At 49.1% G+C, this 27761-nt stretch overlaps 2 protein-coding genes across 13 annotated transcripts in view; both read right to left on the bottom strand.

The window, feature by feature from the left end:
• NUP210L (nucleoporin 210 like) overlaps positions 1 to 12895 on the bottom strand; it is a 119595-nt gene extending 106700 nt beyond the window's left edge. Inside the window, exons 1-3 of the mRNA XM_060253906.1 lie at positions 12702 to 12895; positions 4724 to 4860; positions 367 to 498 (exon numbers count right to left, since the gene is read on the bottom strand). Coding sequence (XP_060109889.1) covers positions 367 to 498; positions 4724 to 4860; positions 12702 to 12895 — 463 coding nt within the window. The remainder of the gene's footprint in view (positions 1 to 366; positions 499 to 4723; positions 4861 to 12701) is intronic.
• Positions 12896 to 16990: 4095 nt separating this feature from the next.
• TPM3 (tropomyosin 3) overlaps positions 16991 to 27761 on the bottom strand; it is a 127836-nt gene continuing 117065 nt past the window's right edge. For 4 of the 12 annotated variants that reach the window (XM_060255513.1, XM_060255505.1, XM_060255576.1 and 1 more), the window contains one exon: positions 16991 to 18489. In XM_060255513.1, the coding sequence (XP_060111496.1) occupies positions 18407 to 18489 (83 nt within the window). In that variant the 3' untranslated portion in view covers positions 16991 to 18406. Of the gene's footprint in view, positions 18490 to 20854; positions 21488 to 27761 lie in introns of those variants that run through there. The other 8 variants (XM_060255497.1, XM_060255489.1, XM_060255556.1 and 5 more) reach the window with 4 other exon arrangements.

The following is a 27761-nucleotide window of genomic DNA, read 5'->3' as shown; positions in this document are numbered from 1 at the left end:
ATTCTGTAAAAACAGAGGTTGTATTGTCCATTGCATTTCTGAGATGAAGCCACACATCTGTTCCTCGAACAGTAGCATCTCTCCTGGCACAAGGAGCTTTGCCTCCTAACAGAATCTCTTGCCTCAGAGGAAGGCTCTTTGCACCTGCGGAAGACACCACCATCACAATTCTGTGGGATGACTCCAGCCTTTATGGAGCCAAAGAGCAAAATACATCAACTAAATGCTTTCTGGAATGTTAGCCCTCTTTCTAGTCTCCTGATGGCTGGGCACTGGACAAGACTGAGGGTAAAAGGTGGAGTGCAATGGGGCTCTTTTCCTCAGAAGCAACATTCATTATTACTATGAGCTCCCCAGATATGGTACCTTCGGCATCCAGAGCCCTCACACTGAGCTCCAGTGGGGAATCTTCAACATAAATCTCTCGGGTTCGGGAGATGATCTCCACATGGTCTATGAGGTCCACAATGACGTCGCAACGCAGCAAGCGGCCTGTCACTGAAGAAAAATACGATACTGGGTTTGTACCTTGCCCTTCACTTTGAATCTCAGAGTGGCTCACAATCTCCTTTACCTTCCTTCCCTGCAGTAGACACCCTGTGAGGTACAGAGCTCTCCCAGAAGCTGCCCTTTCAAGGACAGTTCTGTGAGAGCTATGGCTGACCCAAGGCCATTCCAGCAGCTGCAAGTGGAGGAGTGGGGAATCAAACCCTGGGAAGTGAGAGAGAATAAAAGCGTGCGGTCCATTAATACAATGTACCATAGGAGCCCCGTGTGACTTTCCTGAATGCTTTGGGGTGGGGGGGGGGGGAGGGAAAGCCACCCTGAGTTTGTGGGGAAACTTCAAATCGCAAGTCAATGGAAATTTGTGATAAGCACATTCTGAGACTATGAATCACTGGGACTGCGTTTGCTGTTGTCCTGCTCCACTCCCCCTTTCGTGGAGTGCTGAAGCACGGAAACAAGCCATTGCTGTCTATTTTTCCAGGGGAAAATACTGAGGGCTTAACTTTGAATTTCTAAACGTTGGAGCCGCAATCTTGGTCAATTAAGAACTGGTGCAATTAATCAATTAAAGCGGTGCCTTGGGATTATTATTTTTTTTTTAAAAGCACTTTTGCTGTGATAATGACTCTCCTGGGGCTTTCACGGTGCTGCTCTGTTGAAGAGCAGAAAGCCTGATGGGATGTCAGGGCTGAGCCATAGCCAGCCTGGTGCTAAGCAAGTATCGTAGCCTGCCTGCTATTTGACAGGCTTATTCTTTTGGCAGGCAGCATATACAGGAGGGTTACTGAGATCCTGCAAAGTCACTATACATGACTGGTGGGATGCATTGCTAGGTAGATCACAGATCTCCAAGCTGAATACCTCCTCCTCTTAGACGACCATCAGCTCTGATATATTAAAGGGGTGCTGATGGTTACACTTTTAAAGTCCGTCAGAGCAGAGGTCCATCAGTGGCTCTTAGCCACAGCATATTGTTGGAACTCTCTGTCAGGGGCAGTGATGCTCTGTATTCTTGGTGCTTGGGAGGGGCAACAGTGTGAGGACTTCCTGATGGCACCTGGGGGTTTTGGCCACTGTGTGACACAGAGTGTTGGACTGGAGGGGCCACTGGCCTGATCCAGCATGGCTTCTCTTATGTTCTTATGGCCACTGTGTGACACAGAGTGTTGGACTGGATGGGCCATTGGCCTGATCCAACATGGCTTCTCTTATGTTCTTATGTGACACAGAGTGTTGGACTGGATGGGCCACTGGCCTGATCCAGCATGGCTTCTCTTATGTTCTTATGGCCACTGTGTGACACAGAGTGTTGGACTGGATGGGCCACTGGCCTGATCCAATGTGGCTTCTCTTCTGTTCTTATGGCCACTATGTGACACAGAGTGTTGGACTGGATGGGCCTTTGGCCTGATCCAACATGGCTTCTCTTATACTCTTATGGCCACTGTGTGACACAGAGTGTTGGACTGGATGGGCCACTGGCCTGATCCAACATGGCTTCTCTTATGTTCTTATGGCCACTGTGTGACACAGAGTGTTGGACTGGATGGGCCATTGGACTGATCCAACATGGCTTCTCTTATGTTCTTCTGTGACACAGAGTGTTGGACTGGATGGGCCATTGGACTGATCCAACATGGCTTCTCTTATGTGACACAGAGTGTTGGACTGGATGGGCCATTGGCCTGATCCAACATGGCTTCTCTTCTGTTCTTATGTGACTAAGAGTGTTGGACTGGATGGGCCATTGGACTGATCCAACATGGCTTCTCTTATGTTCTTATGTGACACAGAGTGTTGGACTGGAGGGGCCATTGGCCTGATCCAACATGGCTTCTCTTATGTTCTTATGTGACACAGAGTGTTGGACTGGATGGGCCATTGGACTGATCCAACATGGCTTCTCTTATGTTCTTAAATGCAAAAAGGCACACTGTACATGCTCAGTGTTCTGCATCTCTATCTCTTTCAGCTGTACACAACTCCAGGTGCCTTCATTGGCTCTCAAGCAAGCAAACTGAAAGTATTTTTTTTTTCTCGGAGGTCGCTTTGAAGTTGTTTTAAAATGTTTTATTGATTTGGGAGGTGGGGAATTATGTTGTTTTGATTGTGAACTCCCACGGGAACATCATCATCAGTGGACGGGCTAGCTGAGCTAATTCAGCAACGAAAGCAATTTATTTATTTACATTTCTGGTAGGGATTGTAGTGCTCTGCTTCTCTCTTGTTGGTTTTGATAGATTTGTTTGTACTATGGACTCTGAGCTACTTTTTAAACCCACAATGACACATACAGGCACGCGCAATTTATCAGGTTCATTCAGTATATAACGCTGATTTACCAACGCACACATGATGTCGAAAGATGCATAATTTCATGGGGGAAATTTGGTGAGAAAGAAGAAAAACAAAAACAGCGAGAAGATTCACATAAAGGAGAAGCAACATTTAAAAGAAGGATTTTTTCTGGCTGTAATATGTGGCGTGAGACACTGAAAATCATTCTTACACTAGACCAGGGGTCCCCAAGATGGTGCCCAAGGGTGCAATGGCAGCAACCAACACCTTTCCTGGCACCCACCAAGTGTTTTTACAAAGTGAGGAGGATCAGGTGGCACTAGGGTTGCCTGTCCCGACTCAAGAAATCTCTGGGCACTTTGGGGGTGGAGCCAGGAGACATGGGGGTGGAGCCAGGAACAAGGTTGTGACAAGCATGATTGAACTCCAAAGGGAGTTCTGGCCATCACATTTAAAGGGCCAGCACACCTTTTAAATGCCTCCCCTCCACTGGAAATAATGAAAAATAATGAATCTTGGCGGGTGTTTTCAGGAGAGGCACCAGATGCTATGCTGCGAATTTGGTGCCTCTATCTTAAAAAATAGCACCCCCAGATCAATTCTCTATTATACCCTATGGGAATCACTCTCCACAAGGAATAATGGGAGTGCCCAGCAGACATTTCCCTCCCCCTCCCCGCTTTCTAATGACCCTTATGTGGTGGGAGGACCTCCAAACCAGGGAATCCCCTGCCCCCCAACTGGGGATTGTGCAAACCAACAGAGAGCTACGTGGATAATGGAGCAGGGAAAAAGGTAAAGAAACCCTCCGTGAAAACCAGCCTCCACAAATAATAATGTAGAAAACAGTTTGTTCCAGTATAACAGTCAATTCATAAGGGGCCACAAACCCACACCCAGTCACCTAAATACAAATAAATGTCCAAACTTTCAAAAAGGTGCAGGTAGTAGTTCCCATGGTAGAGTCATCCACGGAGCACATGGCTTCCGAAAGTTCTAACGTCGTACAGCAAGGCACGATGAAATGAACGCGACGCGGCAGTACTTGATCCGTCGTTTCGCTATAGCTTCTACGAGTTAGGAAGTGTCCTTATAGATCAGTTAGAGTTGATCCTGCATGTTTACTTAGAGGTGGATCTCATTCCATTCAAAGCAGGCTCTTTGGTAACCCTGATATTTACTGGGGAGCAAGCCTGCCTTGAATGGAATGAGATCCACCTCTAAGTAAACATGTAGGATCAACCGCAACTGATCTATAAGGACACTTCCTAACTCGTAGAAGCTATAGCGAAACGACGGATCAAGTACTGCTGCGTCGCGTTCATTTCATCGTGCCTTGCTATATGACGTTAGAACTTTCGGAAGCCATGTGCTCCATGGATGACTCTACTGTGGGAACTACTACCTGCACCTTTTTGAAAGTTTGGACATTTATTTGTACTCAAGTGACTGGGTGTGGGTTTGTGGCCCCTTATGAATTGACTCTTATACTTATACTGGAATGAACTGTTTAGGATAGCTTATAACTTTTCTGCATTATTATTTGTGGGGGCTGGTTTTCGCGGAGGGTTTCTTTACCTTTTTCCCTGCCCCAGCTGGGGACTGGCAGCCCTAGGTGGCGCTTGTGCCCTGCATGACTTCTGATGCAGACTAAATGGCATCTTGTCAAGCAGAGCTCCTGCCTCAAATGTTGAGAAATCACTAAATAGAATTAGGCCTAACCTCGCTTCCTAAAATTCTGTGGTTGGCTCTGCCCTCCTGCGGCAGCCATTTTGTTCTTGTGTCCACCACCCTGCCAGGACTCCAAAAGTCCCCGCATGCTCAAAAAGGCTGGGGACACCTGCACTAGATTCTACCCCACCCCATCCTTCCTATCATTACTAATTAAATCCCCTGTCATTTCCTTTACGCCACCCACCTATCTCTTCGGCTATAACAACGCTGGCTAACTTTGTCGCCTGTGTAGAGCACGTCGTCAGCAAAGCTCTCCACGAGCAAGCGGTGCCGTTCTCATACATGGGCTCAATGGTGACGGTATCGTGGCGCGTGGAGTCCCTACAAAACAGAACAGGCGCAGTGATGCTCTCTTTGTTTGATTTATCTCACTGTGACTCGCAGTACAAATCAATGCTTTTAATAGGCAGAGGTGCCTAATAAGCAATGCAATAGCACTGGGGTTGCAGGAATCTGAAAACAAGCAGAAATAGAGCTGAAATGAAGTGTAAGCATTTAAGAATAAGAAGACTGCAGATTTATACCCTGCCCTTCTCTCTGAATCAGAGACTCAGAGCGGCTTACAATCTCCTATATCTTCTCCCCCTGCAACAGACACCCTGTGAGGTGGGTGGGGCTGAGAGGGCTCTCACAGCAGCTGCCCTTTCAAGGACAAGTCCTGTGAGAGCTATGGCTGGCCCAAGGCCATTCTAGCAGCTGTAAGTGGAGGAGTATGGAATCAAACCTGGTTCTCCCAGGTAAGAGTCCGTGCACTTAACCGCTACACCAAACTGGCTCTCCTTTAAGTGTGACACGTTAAACCAGGGGTGTCAAATTCAATTGTTATGAGGGCTGGATCTGACATAAATGATACCTTGTCGGGTCAGGCCATATGTGTCATAAAATGTAATGCCAGGTAGTGAAGATATAAACTTTATAAAGGACACAAACACAATTTGTGTGTGTAAGTTGCAAATCTACTTTTGATTTACTGAGATTCATCACAGAAATCTCATGGTCAATGCCTAAGGTCATGGTCTTTGAGCCTAAGACCCAGGGGAAAACACGAAATGGCTTGGCATTGGAAGACTTTGTACATAAGTTGCTTCGTGTGCTTGTCAGCCAGCGGAGAAAATAGAGGCTTTGCTCTGTAGTTTCTATGTGGTAACCGGAAAACAGCCCACAGGAATAAAGCTCACAGAAAAACCTCACGGCCATAAATACTCACAGGAAAAAATCCCACATGGAAAAATGCCCACATGGAAAAAAGCCCGCATGGAAAGAAGCCCACATGGAAAAATACTGTGTAAAGCACCATAGCCATTTCTAATTGTGCATAACCATGCACCTCCATTTATGAGAATGAACAGGTATTATCTACATTTTATGTTATTTTAGGATCAAATATATTATATTCACATGCAACAATTTGTGTTGTGATTTTTATGAAGTATAATTAAATAATATTTTTGCTAAGCTATTTGTATATTTGATGGACTGCAGAGGGACCTGGCTTGCCAAATAGCTGACACGTGGGAGTAGAAGAGGTAGGAGGCGGCCTGGGGTGCCAACTCACCCACCCCACCCCCCATCCCACAGCTCTCGGCTTCCCGGGTCACAGACCCGGGAAGCTGTGAGTGGCTGGATGGCGTGTTGGTGAGGCCCTTACAAGTGAAGCCGGGCTTGGAGGACAGTGCGTCCTGCCTGGCTGCTCTTGTCTTGATGAGTGGGGCACGTTCTTCTTCTCCGAGCTCAACAAATTGTTGCATGAGAGTATAATATATTTTGATCCTAAAATAACAACATAAAATCTAGATAATACCTGTTCATTCTCATAAATGGAGATGCATGGTTATCCACAATTATAAATGTCTATGGTGCTTTATATGCTATTTTTTCATGTGGGCTTCTTTCCGTATGGGCTTTTTCTGTATGGGCTTTTTTCCTGTGAGCATTTATGTCCGTGAGGTTTTTCTGTGAGCTTTTTTTCCTGGAACCAAAGCCCAACAGTCAACGTGTTGGGGACCCCCAAGCTAAACACTTCAATATAACTAGGTAGACTGTCATATGGCTCTCATGAATGCTCTCTCTATGCTTGTCTTAGTATGCCTTCGAGTTTTGCATAGGAAAGTCACAAGCTATGCCTCTTGCCTTTCATGGCTTTTTAAGCCACTTTTCACAATTCTGTCTACCCATATAAGCAAGTGCGCATGCTGAAGTGGGCTCTGGTAAGTCACAGAACTTTATTCAATAAATCTGTTTTTGTTGCAAGCCTTTTTAAAAATTTTCGCTGCAACGGACAGACGCGGCTTCACCAGCAGAATCTGTCAACAAAGCATTCAGGAATTTGTAATTGGTGGGGGTAAGGGGAATTGCATAGAAAGGCGGCTATCAGTGGTATGAGAACAGGGGTGAAAATGTCTGTCTAATCAGAACCAAGTGTCATTTAGTCTGGCAGCCTGTTTATGACACCAGATGCCTCAGAAGGCCCACAAAGGAGAACAGAGAGGCCCCTCCCCACTTTATTGCCTGTCAGCCAGTTAGAGGTCCATTCCCTTTTGGTAATTTTCTAGTACGGTTGCCAGCTCTGGTTTGGGAAATACCTGGAGATTTTGGGGGAGGGAGGAGCCTGGGGTGGGTGGGGTTTGGGGATGGGAGGGACCTCAGCAGAGTATACCACAGGAGCAGTGCCAGATTAAACCCTGTGGAGGCCCCTAGACAGTCAAAATCTTGGGGGGCCCCTTGCAAATTCTGAGTCGGAGCACTTGCCCCTACCACCCGTGGCCCCCACTGCAGCATACAGGCACCTTCTCAAAAGCCCCTTTGACAAACCTGTGGGGGAGAGGCAGGGAGAGAAAACTTAGCAATGACACCAGCAGCAGCCACACCAGACAAGTTGGGCAAAGAGCTGCTCAGTTGCTGGCTGTGTGTGCAGGATGGAAGGGCTGCAAGTAGGGGGGAAACTGGGGGGGGGGGAAGCTGGCCAGGGGCCCCTAAAGGTGTGGGGGCCCATAGGCCAGTGCCTAGTTGGCCTAATTGTTAAGAACATAAGAACATAAGAGAAGCCATGTTGGATCAGGCCAGCGGCCCATCAAGTCCAACACTCTGTGTCACACAGTGCAAAAAATGTTATATACACACATACACTGTGGCTAATAGCCACTGATGGACCTGTGCTCCATATTTTTATCTAAACCCATCTTGAAGGTGGCTATACTTGTGGCCGCCACCACCTCCTGTGGCAGTGAATTCCACGTGTTAATCACCCTTTGGGTGAAGAAGTACTTCCTTTTATCCGTCTTAACCTGTCTGCTCAGCAATTTCATCGAATGCCCACGAGTTCTTGTATTGTGAGAAAGGGAGAAAAGTACTTCTTTCTCTACTTTCTCCATTCCATGCATTATCTTGTAAACCTCTATCATGTCACCCCGCAGTCGACGTTTCTCCAAGCTAAAGAGTCCCAAGCGTTTCAACCTTTCTTCATAGGGAAAGTGCTCCAGCCCTTTAATCATTCTAGTTGCCCTTCTCTGCACCTTCTCTAAAGCTATAATATCCTTTTTGAGGTGCGGCGACCAGAACTGCACACAGTACTCCAAATGAGACCGCACCATCGATTTATACAGGGGCATTATGATACTGGCTGATTTGTTTTCAATTCCCTTCCTAATAATTCCCAGCATGGCATTGGCCTTTTTTATTGCAAACGCACACTGTCTTGACACTTTCAGTGAGTTATCTATCATGACCCCAAGATCTCTCTCTTGATCAGTCTCTGCCAGTTCACACCCCATCAACTTGTATTTGTAGCTGGGATTCTTAGCCCCAATGTGCATTACTTTGCACTTGGCCACATTGAACCGCATCTGCCACGTTGACGCCCACTCACCCAGCCTCAACAGATCCCTTTGGAGTTCCTCACAATCCTCTCTGGTTCTCACCACCCTGAACAATTTAGTGTCATCCGCAAACTTGGCCACTTCACTGCTCACTCCCAACTCTAAATCATTTATGAACAAGTTAAAGAGCATGGGACCCAGTACCGAGCCCTGCGGCACCCCACTGCTTACCGTCCTCCACTGCGAAGACTGCCCATTTATACTCACTCTCTGCTTCCTATTACTCAGCCAGTTTTTGATCCACAAGAGGACCTGTCCTTTTACTCCATGATTCTCAAGCTTTCTAAGGAGCCTTTGATGAGGAACTTTATCAAAAGCTTTCTGGAAGTCAAGGTAAACAACATCTATCGGGTCTCCTTTGTCCACATGTTTGTTCACCCCCTCAAAGAAATGCAACAGGTTAGTGAGGCAAGATCTTCCCTTGCAGAACCCATGCTGAGTCTTCCTCAATAACCCGTGTTCATCAATGTGCCTACTCATTCTGTCCTTGATAATGGTTTCTACCAACTTTCCCGGTATTGAAGTCAGACTGACTGGCCTGTAATTTCCCGGATCTCCTCTGGAACCTTTTTTAAAGATGGGGGTGACATTTGCTACCTTCCAGTCCTCAGGAATGGAGGCAGATTTCAATGAAAGATTACAGATTTTTGTTAGAAGATCCACAAGTTCAACTTTGAGTTCCTTCAGAACTCTCGGATGTATGCCATCCGGACCCGGTGACTTATTAGTTTTTAATTTGTCTATCAGTTGTAGGACCTCCTCTTTTGTCACCTCAATCTGACTCAGGTCTTTCAACACCCCTTCCAAAATTAGTGGTTCTGGGGCGGGCAAAAAGTTCTCGTCTTCTACAGTGAAGACGGAGGCAAAAAATTCATTTAGCTTCTCAGCCATTTCCCTATCCTCCTTCAGTAATCCTTTTACCCCATGGTCATCCAAGGGCCCCACTGCCTCCCTGGCTGGTTTCCTACTTCTAATATATTTGAAGAAAGTTTTATTGTTGGTCTTTATGTTTTTTGCAATATGCTCCTCATAGTCCCTTTTTGCCTGCCTGATAACAGTCTTGCATTTGATTTGCCACAGCCTGTGTTCCCTTTTACTAATCTCACTTGGACTGGTTAATTCGGCCCTTCACAGGGGTGGGTAAACTGTAGCTCGGGAGCAACATGTGGCTCTTTCACACATATTGTGTGGCTCTTGAAGTCTCCACCACCCCATTGGCCAGCTTGGAGAAGGCATTTGTCTCTTTAAATTACTCCTCCAAGTAAAGCCAGCTGGCAGTTAGAGAATTAATTTAAAGTTAAAGTTGCTTTCTTTCCACCTCCCCCATATGCCTACCTTCCTTCCCTCCTCAAACATCTGATGTTCATGTCTCGCAGCTCTCTCTGCTCAGAGCCAAATTGGCTATTTGAACAGTATCGTTAAAGTAAAATCTTGCGGCTCTCAAGCTTCTGACATTTATTCCATGTGGCTCTTATGTTAAGCAAGTTTGGCCACCCCTGGTATACCATATCCCTCCAAAGCAGCCATTTTCTCCTGGGAACCTGATCTTCGTTACCTGGAGATCAATTGTAATAATGGGAGATCTCTAGATGTTAACCGGGTGTGTGTGTGTGTGTGTGTGTGTGTGTCAACCAGTGTTCTCTCTGAGCGTGAGCTGGCTCACAGCTTTTTAAATCTCTGGCTCACACATTTTTGTCTTAGCTCATCAAGGATGGCCCCAGAACAAACTAATTTATGCAGTAGCTCACAACTTGAATGCCAGTAGCTCACAAAGTAAAATTTTTGCTCACAGATTCCACAGCTTAGAAGGAGCACTGGTGTCAATCCTATTCACCAACAACAGCCCTCTCCTCCAAAAACTTCTCTGACAAAAGAAGAGGCCTGCAGAATCACACCAGTGATCCATCTAGTCCAGCACCGTGTCTCGCACAGCTGCCAACCAGTTTTTCTGGAGAGCCAGCAACAAGGAGCAGAGGCCGAGGCCTTCCCCTGATGTGGCCTCCTGGCTCTGGGATTCAGAGGTTCACTACCTCTGAATGTTAGGGTTGCCAATCCTCGGGGGGGGGGGGGCAGGGGATCCCATGGTTTGGAGGCCCTCCCCCTGCTTTAGGGTCATCAGAAAGTGGGGGGGATGTCTGCTGGGCACTTCATTATCCCTATGGAAACCAATTGATTCGTGGGTATCGGGCTCTGGGGGGGGCTTTTTTTTAGGTAGGGGTACCAAATTTGCAGCATAGCATCCAGCACCTCTCCCCCAAATACCCTCCAAGTTTCAAAAGGATTGGACAAGGGGGTTCGATTCTATGAGCCCCCAAAGAAGGTGCCCCTATCCTTCATTATTTCCAGTGGAGGGAAGGCATTTCAAAGGTGTGCCGTCCCTTTAAATGTGATGGCCAGAACTCCCTTTGGAGTTCAATGATGCTTGTCACAACCTTGCTCCTGGCTCCACCCCCAAAGTCTCCTGGCTCCACCCCCAGATATTTCTTGAATTGGACTGGGCAACGCTACTGATTGTGGAGGTACCCCTTAGTCACCATGACTAGCAGCCACTGATACACTTGTCCTCCATCAATCTACCCAATCCTCATTTAAAGCCACCTATGCCTGTGGCCATCACCACATCCCCTAGCAGTGAATTCTAATTTAACCACTCACTGCGTAAAGAAGTATCCATCCTGAATCAGCTTCACTATCATCCTACCAGCTTCACTGGATGCCCAGCCCTGAGTTCTAATATTTTGGAAGAAGGTAGCAGTAAAGTTCCATATAGGACTGCCAACTCTGGGCTGGGAAATATCTGGAGATTTTTGGGGTGCGGCCTGAGGGGGACAGAGTTTGGGGAGGGAAGGAACTTCCAACAGAATATATAATACTATAGAGGCCAACTTCCAAAGCAGCCATTTTCTCCAGGCGAACTGATCTCCGAGACTGCGTGGAGATCAGCTTCAGTGTGTTCCCATCTGTTGTCCATCCCCAGGTGGGTTTGTAAATAAAAAATCAGCTTGGTGAATCTAATAATAATAATAATAATAATAATGAGTTATTAATGAATATTTGAGTATTTCACAAGGAGCCTTTTTGTTAACAAATCCATCGGCTGGCGTTTCCGGTAGTGCTGCTAAATCCCCAAGTGGGGGCTGGGGATCCCCAGCTTTGGAGGCCCTCCTCCTGCTTCATAAACTGGTGAGGGGAGGGAAATGCCTACTGGGAACTCTATTATTCCCTATGGAGACCAATTCCCATAGGGTATAATGGAGAATTGATCTGTGGGTGTCTGGGACTCCAGGGAGGGCTGTTTTTTGAGACAGAGGCACCACATTTTCAGCATAGCATCCAGTGCCTCTCCTCAAAACACCCACCAAGTTTCAAAAAGATTGGACCAGGATGTCCAATTCTATGAACCCCCAAAGAAGGTGCCCCTATCATTATTTCCAATAGAGGGAATGCATTTAAAAGGTGTGCGGTCCCTTTAAATATGATGGCCAGAACTCCCTCTGGTGCTCAGTCATGCTTCCCGCAACGTAAGTCTTGGCTCCACCCCCAATGTCTTCAGGCTCCACCTCCAAAGTCCCCAGGTATTTCTCAAATTGGTTTTGGCAACCCTAGTACGGAAGCAACTTTCTTTTCTCTTTCCAGAATCTACAGCTTTACCGGTTTCACCGGCTGCAGAAATCTGCTGCTACATTTAAAGTGCTAACTATTGCTAAAGTGCTAACGATTGCTAACTATTCCTGTTTGTTGCAGGGCGGGTCTTGAGCATCTGGGGAGGAAAGAACAAAGTAGGAGTCAAGGTGTACCATTAAGACCAACGAAGTCTTATTCAGAATGTAAGCTTTCCTGTGCATGCACACGAAAACTTACATTCTGAATAAAACTTTGTTGGTCTTAAAGGTGCCACTGGACTCCTACTTTCAATAAAACTTTGTTGGTCTTAAAGATACCACTTGACTCCTACTTTATTCTACTGCTTCAGACCAACACGGCTGCCCACTTGGATCTATCTACATGGGGAGGAAAGAGTTTAGGGAGGAGGATCAGCAGGGTGTCTTAAGTATAGAGTCCACCCTTCAATGCTGCCATTTCTCTGGGGGGCCTGATCGCACTAATGTGGAAAGCAATTAAAATCCCGGGAGAAATCCAGGCGCGACCTGGAGGTTGGCAACCAAAAGCACCAGCGACAACCTCTCTCTCCCCTACCCTATTACTAACGCCCTCATTCATAAATCTGCTCAAGCCCCGCCCTTGACCACGCCCCCCTCCTTCATACTCAACGGCCCCTCCCCTCACCAGGAGTAACAACCGCCCTCGGCGCCCAAAACGAAAGGGACGCGCTTGTCCCGGCTGAAAGGCAGCAGGACCTTCGGCACATTCAGCTTGTAGGCACCGGCCGGCCCCACCACCAGAGCCGCGAGAACAAATAAGAAAACACCCGCCCCGGCCGCTGGGACCCAGCCCAGCCCGGAGGCGCTCAGCCTCGTCATCGTCCGCGAAGAGCGGAGCTGGAAGAAAATGGCGGCAGGCTGCAAACTCCTTTTGCCGCTTCTTCGTTACCACGCGCGCGGCATAGCTGTGCGCATGCCGGAGAGGCTCGCGCGCGTCGCCTGTTCTTCTACGCGCATGCGCTTCTTTAGGAGGCCTTTCTCCTCCACCCCGCCTTGAGTAGGCGAAGCGTGTATATCATCCGGGTCTTTGATGAGGTTGACTGGCCGTCTTACGTCATTCCGTACGGATGAGGATAAAAGGCTGGTGTTACGCCCGCCCACGCTTTTGAGGCGGAAGGGTCAGCTGTAGGCTTGCCAACCTTCAGGTGGTGGCTGGAGATTTCCAGCTGATCTCCAGTCGACCTGGAGGAAATGTCAGCTTTGGAAGGTGGACCCTGGCATTAGCCCATTGAAGTCTCCCCCCCAAATTTCCAACTGTTTCCCAACTCGGACCTGGCAATCCTAGTGGGTTGTAGGGCAGTTTAGCTAAGTTTGTGTCTGTATTGAGGTTGCTTGTTGCAGGAAAGTGCTGGTGGTTTTAAAAGTCAGTGATTTCCCCACCTGAACATATATAATTCATTTGTGTGCTTTACCTTTCTTCTTGCATCTTGCTCATTCTCACCAAAATAGTAAAGAGCTCAGTAGCACTTTTACGAATAACGAATTTTACTGTAGCGTAAGTTTTTCAGAAACACAGCTCTCTTTGACAGATGCGTCTGATGAAGAGACCCAGGTTTGGATCACCAATAGTGCCCAAGGAAAAGATACTGGGTTTCTACCCCCCCCCCCCCCAACACACAACCAATCTCAGTGGCTCACAATCTCCTTTATCTTCCTCCCCCACAACAGAAACCCTGTGAGGTGGGTGGGGCTGAGAGGACTCACAGCAGCTGCCCTTTCAAGGACAACCTCTGCCAAAGCTATGGCTGACCCAAGGCCATTCCAGCAGCTGCAAGTGGAGGAGTGCAGGAATCAAGCCCAGTTCTCCCAGATAAGAGTCTGCGCACTTAACCACTGCACCAAATTGGCTCTCACAGGGCGACCAGTCACTCACTCAGCCCAACCTACCTCATTGGACTCTTACTATTTTGCAGCAATAGGCTAACATACCTAACTCCTCAGGATCTGTGCCAAAGCAGCTTGTATCATTCTCCTCTCTTGTTTCACCCTCACAACAACCCTGTGAGGTAGGTTAGGCTGAGACTGTGGCCGCTCTCCTGGTGGGCTTCCGTAGCACCAGTGCTGATCCACTCAGAGGGAGTTGGCGGGGGTCCCCAATTTTGAATTGGCACTGCAAGGGCAGCCTTTGGCAGCGGCTGTCGCCACAGCAACATTCGAGAAAAAAAGGAAGAAAAGTAGTGATAGGATCATCATCTTCCAAGTACTTGAAGGGCTGTCATATAAAGCATGACGCAGAGTTGTTTTACATAAGAGAAGCCATGTTGGATCAGGCCAATGGCCCATCCAGCCCACCACTCTGTGTCACATAAGAACAGAAGAGAAGCCATGTTGGATCAGGCCAGTGGCCCATCCAGTCCAACACTCTGTGTCACACAGTGGCCATAAGAACATAAGAAAAGCCATGTTGGATCAGGCCAGTGGCCCATCCAGTCCACCACTCTGTGTCACACAGTGGCCATAAGAACATAAGAGAAGCCATGTTGGAAGCCAATGGCCCATCCAGTCCAACACTCTGTCACACAGTGGCCATAAGAACATAAGAAAAGCCATGTTGGAACAGGCCAATGGCCCATCCAGTCTAACGCTCTGTGTCACACAGGGGCCATAGAGAAGCCATGTTGGATCAGGCCAGTGGCCCATCCAGTCCACCACTCTGTGTCACACAGTGGCCATAAGAACATAAGAAAAGCCATGTTGGAACAGGCCAATAGCCCATCCAGTCTAACGCTCTGTGTCACACAGGGGCCATAAGAACATAAGAGAAGCCATGTTGGATCAGGCCAAAGGCCCATCCAGTCCACCAGTGTGTCACACAGTGGACAAAAAACCCAAGTGCCATCAGGAGGTCCATCAGTGGGGCCAGGACATTAGACCTCCCACTGTGCCCCCCCACCACCAAACACCAAGAATACAGAGCCTCACTGCCCCAGGCAGAGTTCCAACAATACGCTATGGCTAAGAGCCACTGATGGACCTCTGCTCCATATGCTTATCCAATCCCCTCTTGAAGCAGTCTATGCTTGTAGCTGCCTCCATCTCCTGTGGCAGTGAATGCCATGTGTTAAATCACCCTTTGGGTGAAGGACGATCTTTTATCAGTTCTAACCCAACTGCTCAGCAATTTCATTTAATGTCCACAAGTTCTCGTACTGTTTTCTGTTGCCACAGAACCAATGGGTTGACATTAAAGCAAGAATTCTCAGTTAAACAATGGGAAGAGCTTCCTAACAGAGCAGTTCCTCGGTGGAACAGGCTTCCTGGGGAGGTGGTTGGCTCTCCTTCCTCGGAAGTTTTCAAACAGAAGCTGGATGGCCATCCGACAGCAATGCTGATTCTGTGAGCTTAGGCAGATCATGAGAGGGAGGACAGGACGGGTTGCATCAGTGTTCGGTTCTCGTGGCTCTTTCTTGCATGCCCACGGAAATGCTGATCGACACTTTGGGAGTTAGGCAGCAATTTTTTACTGGTCTAGTTTGGCCAGGGATCCCGGAGGTTTCTTGCCATCTTCTAGGCAAGGAGCAGAAGTCACTGGGGTGTGTGGGGGGAAGGCGCTTGTGAATTCCCTCCATTGTGCAGGGGGTTAGACTAGATCAGGGGTAGCCAAACTTGCTTAACGTAAGAGCTACACAGAATAAAGGTCAGGGGTTTGAGAGGCACAAGACACGAACATCAGGTGTTGGGGAGCCGCAAGACAGAAAGGAAAGAACGCAGGCAAATGGACGGGGGAGAGGAGGTGGAAAGAAACCAACATTACCTTTAAGTGCATTCTCCAAACTGTTGGCTGGCTTGGCTTGGAGAAGTGATTTAAAGAGAGAAATGCCTTTTCCTAGCCAGCCAACAGGGTATAAAGAAGAAGATATTGGATTTATATCCCGCCCTCCACTCCAGAGAGTCTCAGAGCAGCTCACAATCTCCGTTACCTTCCTCCCCCACAACAGACACCCTGTGAGGTAGATGAAGATATTGGATTTACATCCCGCCCTCCACTCCAAAGAGTCTCAGAGCGGCTCACAATCTCCTTTCCCTTCCTCCCCCACAACAGACACCCTGTGAGGTAGATGAAGATATTGGATTTATATCCCACCCTCCACTCCGAAGAGTCTCACAGCGGCTCACAATCTCCTTTACCTTCTTCCCCCACAACAGACACCCTGTGAGGCAGATGAAGATACTGCATTTATATCCTGCCCTCCACTCCGAAGAGTCTCAGAGTGGCTCACAATCTCCTTTCCCTTCCTCCCCCACAACAGACACCCTGTGAGGTAGATGAAGATATTGGATTTATATCCCGCCCTCCACTCCGAAGAGTCTCACAGCGGCTCACGATCTCCTTTACCTTCCTCCCCCACAACAGACATCCTGTGAGGCAGATGAAGATATTGGATTTATATCCCGCCCTCCACTCCAAAGAGTCTCAGAGTGGCTCACCATCTCCTTTCCCTTCCTCCCCCACAATAGACACCCTGTGAGGTAGATGAAGATATTGGATTTATATCCCGCCCTCCACTCCGAAGAGTCTCAGAGCGGCTCACAATCTCCTTTACCTTCCTCCCCCACAACAGACACCCTGTGAGGTAGGTGGGGGCTGAGAGAGCTCTGACAGAAGCTGTCCTTTCAAGCACAACCTACAGCAATAGCTGTGGCTGACCCAAGGCCATGCTAGCAGGTGCAAGTGGAGGAGTGGGGAATCAAACCCGGTTCTCCCAGATAAGAGTCCGCACACTTAACCACTACACCAAACTGGCTCTCCAAACTGATGGGGGCGTTGAGAGCCACACAGTACATGTGAAAGAGCCACATGTGGCTCCCGAGCCACAGTTTGGCCACCCCTGGACTAGATGGCTCTGGAGGTCCCTTCCAACTCATACAATTCTACAACCGTTTCTGATCTAAAGGTTTAATAACACAGAACAATGGAGGGAATGCATCTGTTTATTTCCAAAAAAATATAAGACACAATAAAAGACAAAGAGGTTTTTCTTCTTTCTTTTTTTTTAGTATCAAAACACTTGATATGGTTCCTTATTTCTCCACGCTGGCCCCAAAAGCTACCGCAGCCAGAGCGCTTTTTCCCTCTGTCGAGCCACGGGAGGGTTACACAAATGCGAGAACGCCTTGACGGATCAAGAGTCACGAGAGCGACACGGTAGCTGGCATCCAGTTTTGTTTTTTTTTCGTGTGTAGTTAAGACAGTTAAGATAGCTCCCGGCTGGGGGGTGGAGGAGGGGGGGAGAAGCCCCGCCCTTGCCGTGACCAAATCCTCCCCCTGCCCCCTCCAGCCTCCACGCAGAAGCTACGAAGCTTTTACCAAGCACAGAGAAAGCGAAAGCCTAGCTGGGGGGGGGGGGGGGGGAAGAGTTCCTGGATCGAATGAGGCAGGCCAGGGAATCGCAGTTTACTTACTGACCAGGTGTGACAGAACTCGAGATGGTGACCGAAGAAAGAGGGCACCTGAGGACGTGCCCAGAGAACAGGTAAGGAATGTGTTGGCGGGGGAAGAGAATGGCAGATTTAAAAAAAAAAGAAAAGAAATTTCATATTAATGATACGGCTGTTTTTCCATACTAGCGATAGCCTTAAAGCACAGGAGTTAATATTGTACTTTGGCAAAAAAAAAAAAAAATACCACCACCGCCACCACCCCCAAACCCGCAACATCGCTCGAATCAAAGATTCTGAGATTCCAAAAAAGTCGAAAAGACTGATTTTGTGCAGAGGTGAGCTCCCCCTAGCGAATTCCAAAGACAGGTGAGGCTTCCTTCTCTTCGAGGGGAGGGGGGGGAGGACAGAGAGATTAGCTACCCCCTGATAAAGCTGGTGATCCAATGGGTGTGGCGGGGGGGAGAGTAAGAGAGAGCAGAATTAGTCCAGAATTAGCCCTTCAGCTTTATGAGCTTTGGGAGTCACATGGAATGTTCGCTAAAAACACGCCCCGCCCCCAGTTTATTACAAAAAGTTTACATCTCAGATACGCCCTCCCTAAAAAAAGAGCATTTGTGTTTTGTGCGCAGATTTTTTTTGTTTTTGTTTTCCCTTAATAGAACTGCTGGGGGGGGGGGGCTTCGCCCACCCACCCCAGTGGCCCGTAAGCCTTGGAGACGGGCGTGGATTGGCATTTTGGTTAAGTTGGCAACAATGGTTGTGGCGTTTTTTTTTAAACCTTTGACCCCGACCCCCTCCAAGGGTTAGAGGTCAGCTTTTAAGACGACAGCCTGCCCCAGCAGAGATCTCGCTGTTCGAGTGGCTACAAAAAAAGGCAGTTTTGGGGGGGGGGGGGAAAGGGGAGAGCAAGGGGAAGCTGGCTGGCTGGCTGGCTGGCTGGCGGGTCTTTTACATGTCGTTCAGGTCGAGGAGGGTCTGGTCCAACATCCTTTGTGTGCAGAGATGCTCCTCTTTGGTGCATTTCAGTTTATCTGGGGAAGAAAGAGACGAGAGTTTCGGTTAGCCCCGAGGCTTAAGGGATACTGCCCGAACTTGGCTCATCCACGCTCCGCCCACCCCAACCATGGTGCTTGTCACAGCTGTGCAGCCATAGAAAGCGTTCACTTGCAAGGGTGTGGTTTGTGCACTCCCCCCCCACAAAAAAACCCACTAGTATTTCCATCCTCGGCCGCTGTGACCGTTCTCGACGTACCTGCATGCAGCTATGCTTAGAACTCATCCACCCTCCCTTCCCGCTGCCGTAATGGACGCCCTGTGCTTGGGACTGTAAGCTTTAGCACCAAGGAATTGGCACGGGGACAGATTTTAAGTTTCCGGTTTTGGTTCAATGTAGTCTGTTTTCCTGTGAATCGCACAGAGGGACAAACTGCATTTCCCTTAAAAATAAAGTCTGACCCCTCCAGTCTCTCGGAACAGGTGTCACTGACACACTTTCCGGCAGGACTTTTTTTTGTAGCAGGAAGAAGATGGATCTATATATTGGATTTATATCCCGCCCTCCACTCCGAATCTCAGAGCGGCTCACAATCTCCTTTACCTTCCTCCCCCGCAACAGACACCCTGTGAGGTAGATGAAGATATTGGATTTATATCCCGCCCTCCACTCCAAAGAGTCTCAGAGCGGCTCACAATCTCTTTTCCCTTCCTCCCCCACAACAGACACCCTGTGAGGTGGGTGGGGCTGAAAGAGCTCTCACAGCAGCTGCCCTTTCAAGGACAACTCTGCGAGAGCTATGACTGACCCAAGGCCATGCCAGCAGGTGCAAGTGGAGGAGTAGGGAATCAAACCCGGTCCACGCATTTAACCACTACACCAAACTAGAACTCCTTTGCATATTAGACCACACCTCCAGGAGCTTGCAGTAGGCCTTGTACTAAGAGCCCTGTAAGCTCTTGGAGGATTGGTTACATCGGGGTGTGTGGCCAAACAGGCAAGGGAGTTCCTGCTACAAAAAAAGCCTTGCGTTTCTGGTATGTATTCATAGCCATAAGGGCTTAAGAGGCCTTTTGTAAAACAGCGCCGGTTCTTGTGAGTCCAAACCAGCGTTCCCTCTAAGTGGAGTTAGCATGAGCTAGCTCACGGCTTTTTTAGCCTCTAGCTAACATGTTTTTGCCTCAGCTCAGGGAAAACGGCCCCAGAACAAACTAATTCCTGCAGTAGCTCACAGCTTGAACGCCAGCCGCTCATAGAGTAGAATCTTTGCTCACGAGCCTCCACAGCTTGGAGTATTGGTCCAAACCAGGGGTGGCCAAACTGTGGCTCGCGAGCCACATGTGGCTCTTCAATACATATTGTGTGGCTCTTTAAGCCCCACCACCCCATCGGCTGGCTCGGAAAATTCATTAAATGTTAAAGTTGCTTTATTTCCACCTCTTCCCCTCCCCTATCTATTTGCTTTCACTTCCTTCCTTTTCCCTGCAGCTCTGAAACATGTGACATTCATGTCTAGTGGCTCTCAAACATTTGACGTTTATTCTTTGTGGCTCTTACGTTAAACAAGTTTGGCCATCCCTGGTCCAAACCCTTCGCCTTATGCCACGCCTTGCAAGGTTTTCTGCTACGTTCAGTCGTGGCCCTTAATGGTTTCCTCCTCTGCTCCCTTGAAGGAAACGCCTTTCATGCCATCTGTGAATCCCAGCCACGCAATCCTGCCGAGCACCAGCCACCAGGAGAGGTTAAGCTCTTGTGTTTCAAAAGGGACTCCTCAGCCAAAATGGCATGCACGGGTTTGTGATCCAATCGTTATCGGGGTCCAGAAGTAGTTTCCGAACCCCTTGTCCACAATGGGAGGGAAACGAACCTTATGCGGGTTCCAAAGATGCAGGGGAAACAGGAAAAGGAGGAGAAATCAGATCTGAGCAAGCGGGATTTGAACTCGGGATGAGAAACCCAATGGGGCAAGACATCTCAACAAAATCCGGGCCTCGACGATGTTAGCAAAAAGGGGATGCCCTCGTACACAACCACCCATGCGCAGAAGCGTGCAGCGGGGAGCTGAGAGCGGATCAGACAGCGTGCACACCCAAGTTTCCCAATAGAAGCTTCCAGGCCTTCGTGACACAGAAGGGCCAGAAGCAGCCTTCCAAGCCAGGCCTGGTGAACAGTTGGAGGGCAGGGGTGCGTTCCCCGGAGCTTTCATTTCTTCTCCCGCCACACGAAAAAGAAACATGCTTCCTACATGTTCCCGTGGTCCAGATCACCGTCGTTGCTGGGAGAGGCGACGCCAGCGGCAGGTAAGTACCCGGCCTCTTCTGCAGACCATTTTCCCCCCCGCCCCCGGTCTGGTCGCTAACACGATCGAGCACAGAGATGAAAAGACAGCCCGAAGGCACGTACAAAGTGGGCCAGTGGTTTATTGTTACAGGAAAGAATAACAACTCCGTTAGCCGGTCCATGCAAATAAGAGCCTACAGAAAGAAAACAGCATCGGAGTACAGAAGATACCACTACGGATGACTGGAAAGGGGTCGACAGAAGTAGCTAGCTGAGTGGGAAAGTCCGTGGCACGGCTCCCCCCCCCCCCCCTCGACAGCAGAAAAAGGGAGAGGCCAGGGCTGTTCCAGCTTCCGAAAAAAAGCAGGTGGAAGCTACTGGAAAGGCCAGGTCCAGGTCAACTTTCACGAGTGGCTGACTGCACTTCAAACAAGTGGTGATTTTTTTTTTTAAATACAGATATAGAAAAAGCTCTTACAAAACTTAAGTACGTTACGAAAGGGAAGCACAGCCGGTGCCCTGGTTAAAGTCTGCCAAAGGAAATTTTTTTTTTCTTTTTTAAAAAGTGCGTTCTGGTTTCAACTGCATCCAATGGGGGTCCGTCCCCCCCCCTCCCCCGGGAACTCGCAACAAGCCGGGTTTTAAAAGAGAATTAGCGGGACCCCCCCCCCTTCCTTAGTCACAGAGATCATGCAGCGTTAACTTCAGTTCGTGAGCGAGGAGGCGGTTTTTCTCAAGTTGGCTGTACAGACGCTCTGCGACGGCAGCGTGGAGGAGGGAGGAGGAGGAGGAGATGGAGATTATGGGGGGAGAATGAGAAAGAGAGGAAAAAAAAGAGAGAGAAAGGGAAGTTAGTTGAGGACTAGAGACCGGCTCCTCCCGTCGCAGCGACCCGGGCCAGCCCTGCAGGGTTTAGGCAAGGAAGCTTGCCTTTATAGGAAAGGGCCAGACCAACACAGGGGATGGGAGAGGGGGATCAAGAAGCAGAAGACGACTAGATTTCTTTCCCGCCCTTCTCTCTGAATCAAAGCAGCTTACAGTCTCCTTTATCTTCTTCCCTGTGTGGTGGGTGGGGCTGAGAGAGCTCTCACAGCACCTGCCCTTTCAAGGACAGCTCTGAGAGAGCTCTGGCTGACCCAAGGCCCTTCCAGCAGCTGCCAAGTGGAGGAGTGGGGAATCAAACCCGGTTCTTCCAGATAAGAGAGCTCTGGCTGACCTAAGGCCATTCCAGCAGCTGCCAAGTGGAGGAGTGGGGAAATCAAACCCAGTTCTTCCAGATAAGAGAGCTCTGGCTGACCCAAGGCCATTCCAGCAGCTGCCAAGTGGAGGAGTGGGGAATCAAACCCGGTTCTTCCAGATAAGAGAGCTCTGGCTGACCCAAGGCCCTTCCAGCAGCTGCCAAGTGGAGGAGTGGGGAATCAAACCCGGTTCTTCCAGATAAGAGCCCGCACACTTAAGCACTACACCAAACTGGCTCAAGAAGAGCAGTATCAACCAAAGGAAAGCCAGGAGAGAAAGTTATATGTTTTAAAGAATTAGAGGAGTGAAGGGGTTGAGTGGACTGGATTAAGCGCTTTAACAGATTAGCTGATGCATGCTGTCGGGGGGGGGGGGGGAGGGGTAAAGAGCCAGAGGATTTCCTTTTCTTACCTCTCTGCCGGGAGGCTTCACAGCGGTTATATCCACAGCCCGCCATTAACCTCGGTTACTGTATACGGGCAGCTTTGCCCACATCCCTTTCTTTAGAGTTAGCAGATGCTCTGCAGCAGAGGTGGCCAAACTTTCTTAACGTAAGAGTCACACAGAATAAACATCAGGGAAGGAAGGAAGGAAGGAAGGAAGGAAGGAAGGAAGGAAGGAAGGAAGGAAGGAAGGAAGGAAGGAAGGAAGGAAGGAAGGATTGCACATTTATACCCCACCCTTCTCCCTGAATCAGAGACTCAGAGCGGCTTACAATCTCCTCTCTCTTCTCCCCCCACAACAGACACCCTGGAAGGTGGGTGGGGCTGAGAGGGCTCTCAGAGCAGCTGCCCTTTCAAGGACAACTTCTGCCAGAGCTATGGCTGACCCAAAGCCAATTCATCAGCAAGTGCATGTGGAGAAGTGGGGAATCAAACCCGGTTCTCCCAGGTAAGAGTCCGCACACTTAACCATTGCACCGGAAGGAAGGAAGGAAGAATTGATTTATACCCTGCCCTTCTCTCTGAATCAGAGACTCAAAGCGGTTTACAATCTCCTCTCTCTTCTCCCCCCACAACAGACACCCTGTGAGGTGGGTGGGGCTGAGAGGGCTCTCAGAGCAGCTGTCCTTTCAAGGACAACTTCTGCCAGAGCTATAGCTGACGCAAGGCCATTTCATCATCAAGTGCTTGTGGAGAAGTGGGGAATCAAACCCGGTTTCCCAGGTAAGAGTCCGCACACTTCACCACCACACAGGAAGGAAGGAAGGAAGGAAGGAAGGAAGGCTGGGAGGGAGGTGTGGAAAGAAAGCAACTTTAAATCCATTCTCCAACCCACTTGCTGGCCTGGAGAAATGATTTAAAGAGACAAGTGCCTTCTCCAAGCCAGCTGACAGGACAGTGGGGGCTTCAAGAGCCACATAATATGTGCAAAAGATCCACATGTGGTTCCCGAGCCACAGTTTGGCCACCTCTGCTCTGGAGGGCAGGGGACAACTGGTCTGGGACTTGTGAGGCTCCCTTACGCTGAATCAGACCATCGCTCCATTGAGATCAGGCTTGACTACTCAGGCCTGCAGCTGATCTCCAGGTTTTCCAGTCGTCTTTCCCATCACCTGCTACCTGATCCATTTACCTGGAAATGCCAGGGACTGAACCTGGGACCTTCTACGTGCCCAGCAGAGCCCGTTCCACTGAGCTATTGCCCCTGTTGAGACTCGCTGCAGCTCTCCAGGGTCTCAGGTAGAGGCCTTTCCCATCACCTACTGCCTGGTCTTTTTGACTAAGAAATGGCAGGGATTGAACCGGGGACCTTCTGCGTGCCAAGCAGAGGTTCTGCCACTCAGCCACACAGACCCTACTGAGACCGGCAGCAGCTCTCCAGGGTCTCAGGCTGAGGTCTTTCCCGTCACCTGCTACCTGATCCTTTTAATTGGCGATGCCAGGGATTAAACCTGGGACATTCTGTATGCGAACCAGAGGCTTCGCCATTGAACACCGCCCCCTCCCCCCCCCCGGGAATTTTGGCATATCCTGCTTATAAAGGAAGTGACACACACTACCCCCCCTCAACCTCCCCCCCCCCCCAGCAACTCTATTCTATTCACATGGGACAATCTGCTTGCCGCATTGCCTCAGTCTTTGATCAAAAGATGACGACTGTAGATTTATACCCCGCCCTTATCTCGGGAGTCAGTGTCTCAGAGTGGCTTACAATCTCCTATACTTTCCTTCCCCACAACAGACACCCTGTGAGGTGTGTAGGACTGAGAGAAGCTGCCCTTTGACAGACAACTCCTGCAAGAGCTACAGCTGACCCAAGGCCATTCCAGCAGGTGCAAGTGGAAGAGTAGGGGGATCAAACCCGGTTCTCCCAGATAAAGAGTTCACACACTTAACCACTACACCAAACTGGCAGAAGATTAGGCCGTGATCCATCCATTGGAGGCCAATGCTCTACAGGAGCAGAAAGAAAGAACATGGCCCAGAACACTCTGCCATTTCAGAGAGGCACATCCCCTAACTGTAGCTACGTAGCTGTGTACCTCTATCAACTTCTAGTTCCAAATTTGCGCAGAGCCTTTTCCTTGGTCAGATTTAATGCCCTTCCGTCAGCCATTTTATTTGGCAGATTCCAAGGGACTCCCTATTCAGGTTGGTGCTGTCCCTGTAAGATGGATTGTGTTGAGACTGTCACCCATGGTCTTCTCCAGTGTCCTCTCTATTTGGCATCCCGCTGGGATCTTTTACACCCCATACTGGCCCAAATTTTAGAGGATTTCTGATGATTTTAAGGTGGTTTTTTTTGCTTCATAATCCGGAAATAACTGAATTAGTAGCAGAAATTTTTTTATAGAGCTAGGGTTACTTGTCGTGACTAGTACTATGTATCAGGTTTTACTATGTTGCTACTTTGTTTTTATCTTGCAAACCTAATTTTATTCTGTATGGATTTTGTATTCTTTTAATATGTAACCTGGCTGACACTCTATCTTATATTCTTATAAAAAAAGGTAAAGAGGTAGTCAGTCCCCTCTTCAAGCACCAGTCTTTTCCGACTCTGGGGTGACGTTGCTTTCGCAACGTTTTCACAGCAGACTTTTTACGGGGTGGTTTGCCATTGCCTTCCCCAGTCATCTACGCTTTCCCCCCAGCAAGCAGGGGACTCATTTTACCGACCTCGGAAGGATGGAAGGCTAGGTCAATCTGGAGCCAGCTACCTGAACCCAGCTTCTGCTGGGATCGAACTCAGGTCGTGAACAAAGGGCTCCGACTGCAGTACTGCAGCTTTACCACTCTGTGCCACGGGGCTCTTTCTTTACCTTTATATTCTTACATATGCCAATAAAGCCTGTCTTGCGTGTGTGTGCTAGAAAGAAAAAAAGGGGAGCAGTGACTCACAAAAGCTCACCGCAAATTTTGATAAGTCTTTAAGGTGCTCCCTTCTGCTGCTGCAGGGATACAAACATGGCTGCCCATCTTGATCTATCTTCGCACGGATACCCTCAGCAATTTCATGAGTTACCCGGGACCATTGCGTCCTTCCAGAGCAAAACTCCCCGGGGAGGCTGGCAGCTGCCCCTACGCAGATGCCAACTTGGTAGGCGGGAGTACTTGCCCCACCCCCCCACCCCGCGCGTGCTGGTCCCTTGCTTCATTCTTCCGTCCCGTAATCTTTTGATGCGGCTTTGTAGGGAGAGGGGCAGGAAGGGGGAAGCAACTGGGTTGCCAAAGATAACGAGCCGGAAGAAGAGTCCAGTCAGCCGAGAGGGTGTCTTTGGGTTTGTTCATCGTGACGCGGCACGTCTGTGCCCATGCGTACCAGCAGCCCTTGCCCGGAATCTAGAAGCCATGTGTTTGATGCCGAAGATAAGCAAGGATGGAGGACAGCAGTGTTGCCCTCCCCAGGAGCGACAAACAGGATCAAGTTAAGGGGCCACGAAGGGACTGTGGCATGACACCACCCTGACTTGTGGTTCCCCTTCAGAAAGCTCTAGCCCTGGGGTGTCAAACATGCGGCCTGGGGGCCGAATCAGGCCCCTGAGCAACTGCCTGTCATCTGCTTCCTTCTCCCTATACCTTGCTTCTCTCTGCATAATAGCTTAATTTGCAAGGCTTGCTTGACTGCACAGGCGCTACAGAGCAAAACCTCCGTTTTCTCCACTGGCTGAGGCTCCTTCCTTGGGGAGGAAGGGGAAAGGAATAGCTTGCTTTGCCAGGCTCTCTCAGTTGCAGCAGAGCGACAGAGCCAAGCCTCTCTTCTTTCTATTGGCAGAGGCTCCTCCCCTTCCTAGCCCCCCAGGGAGGGAAGGAAAGAGCCAGCGCTTCCTTTGCCCGGTTCCCTGAATCCCATGGGAGAAATACAAAGAAAGCATCTTTAAGACCAACGAGTGCTAACGTTTTAAGCATGTTAAGTTTTTTAAATATATATTTTTGTATTTGGGTGTTTTTATAAAATTTATCTCTCTGCTACCTAATCTTATACAGGTACACACATGGCCCGGCTCAACATGGTTTGGCCCAACCCGAAATGGCCCAGTGTCTCATTTATGTCCGATCCGGCCCTCATAACAAATGAGTCTGACACCGCTGCTCTAGCCCCTTCTGCTCAGCCCAATTACCACTCAACTGCCACTCAAACGGCCACAGGCGACTAACAGGACGTTGCTCGGGCTATTTGGCGTTTTTAAAAGGAACTATCGATTCAACAACACAGTTCAGTGCTCCCAGCTACAGGGGGGAAAGGGGGCGTGTGACACATCCAGCAGCCCAAAAGACCACTGACCCGTTTTAAGTCCAGGATTATCTGTTCGACTGGGCAGCTGCTCTGGGGGAGAGCAGGCCAAAGCCGAAGGATTTAACAAAACTGGAAGTGTCTTGCGAATTACACCAGGGCACTTCGGTATGCAAGCCATTCACTCTGCTCCTCCCCAAAAATGGTTCAGCCCAGCCCTCCCAGAGGAAGAGTGGCATGGGAAAGCCGCAGAGCTCATTTTTGGTGCCAGCCAAGACCCTTGAATTCCTCTTTTGTAGTGGTCGTGGCAGACCTGGAAATGCTCTACCTCAAGTCCAGCAGCACGCGTAACTCACATGAGAAGATGATGAGGAAGATACTGGATTTATACCCCGTCCTTCACTCTGAATCTCAGAGTGGCTCACAATTTCCTTTACCTTTCCTTCCTTACAACAGACGCCCTATGAGGTGGGTGGGGCTGAGAGAGCTCTGACAGAAGTTGCCATTTCAAGGACAACTCTACAAGAGCGATGGCTGACCCAAGGCCATTCCAGCAGGTGCAAGTGGAGGAGTGGGGGAATCAAACCCGGTTCTCCCAGATAAGAGTCCGCGCACTTAACTACACCAAACTGGCTCTTAAGGTGTCTTTTCAATACATGCTGCAGGCCTGTCCAGTTGTTTGGTCCTTCTGGGAAGATCAATTCTGTTAATAGAATATTCACTGATTTTTGATGCGAATGCACTTCTGAAGCCACTTGCCAGTCTCCTGGAGACTAACTCATGGCCTATGAAATGGACCCTCCGCACCCTTACCGACTTAGATTGGTGATGGAAAATCTCCTCCAGCCGCAGCCACCTTTATGAAGAGCTGGTTTTTATACCCCACTTTTCTCTACCAGAAGAAGCCTCAAAGCGGCTTTCCATGGCCTTCCCTTCCTCTCCCCAAGGCAGGCAGCTTGTGAGGTAGGCGGTGCTGAGAACTGGGACTCATAAGAACATAAGAGAAGCCATGTTAGATCAGGCCAATGGCCCATCCAGTCCAACATTCTGTGTCACACAGCGGCCAAAAATATATATATACACACACAGTGGCTAATAGCCACTGATGGACCTCTG

The sequence above is a fragment of the Heteronotia binoei genome, chromosome 1 (genome assembly GCF_032191835.1).
Source record: "Heteronotia binoei isolate CCM8104 ecotype False Entrance Well chromosome 1, APGP_CSIRO_Hbin_v1, whole genome shotgun sequence".
Lineage (NCBI taxonomy): Eukaryota > Metazoa > Chordata > Lepidosauria > Squamata > Gekkonidae > Heteronotia > Heteronotia binoei.
This window is presented reverse-complemented; position numbering and strand designations above follow the sequence as displayed.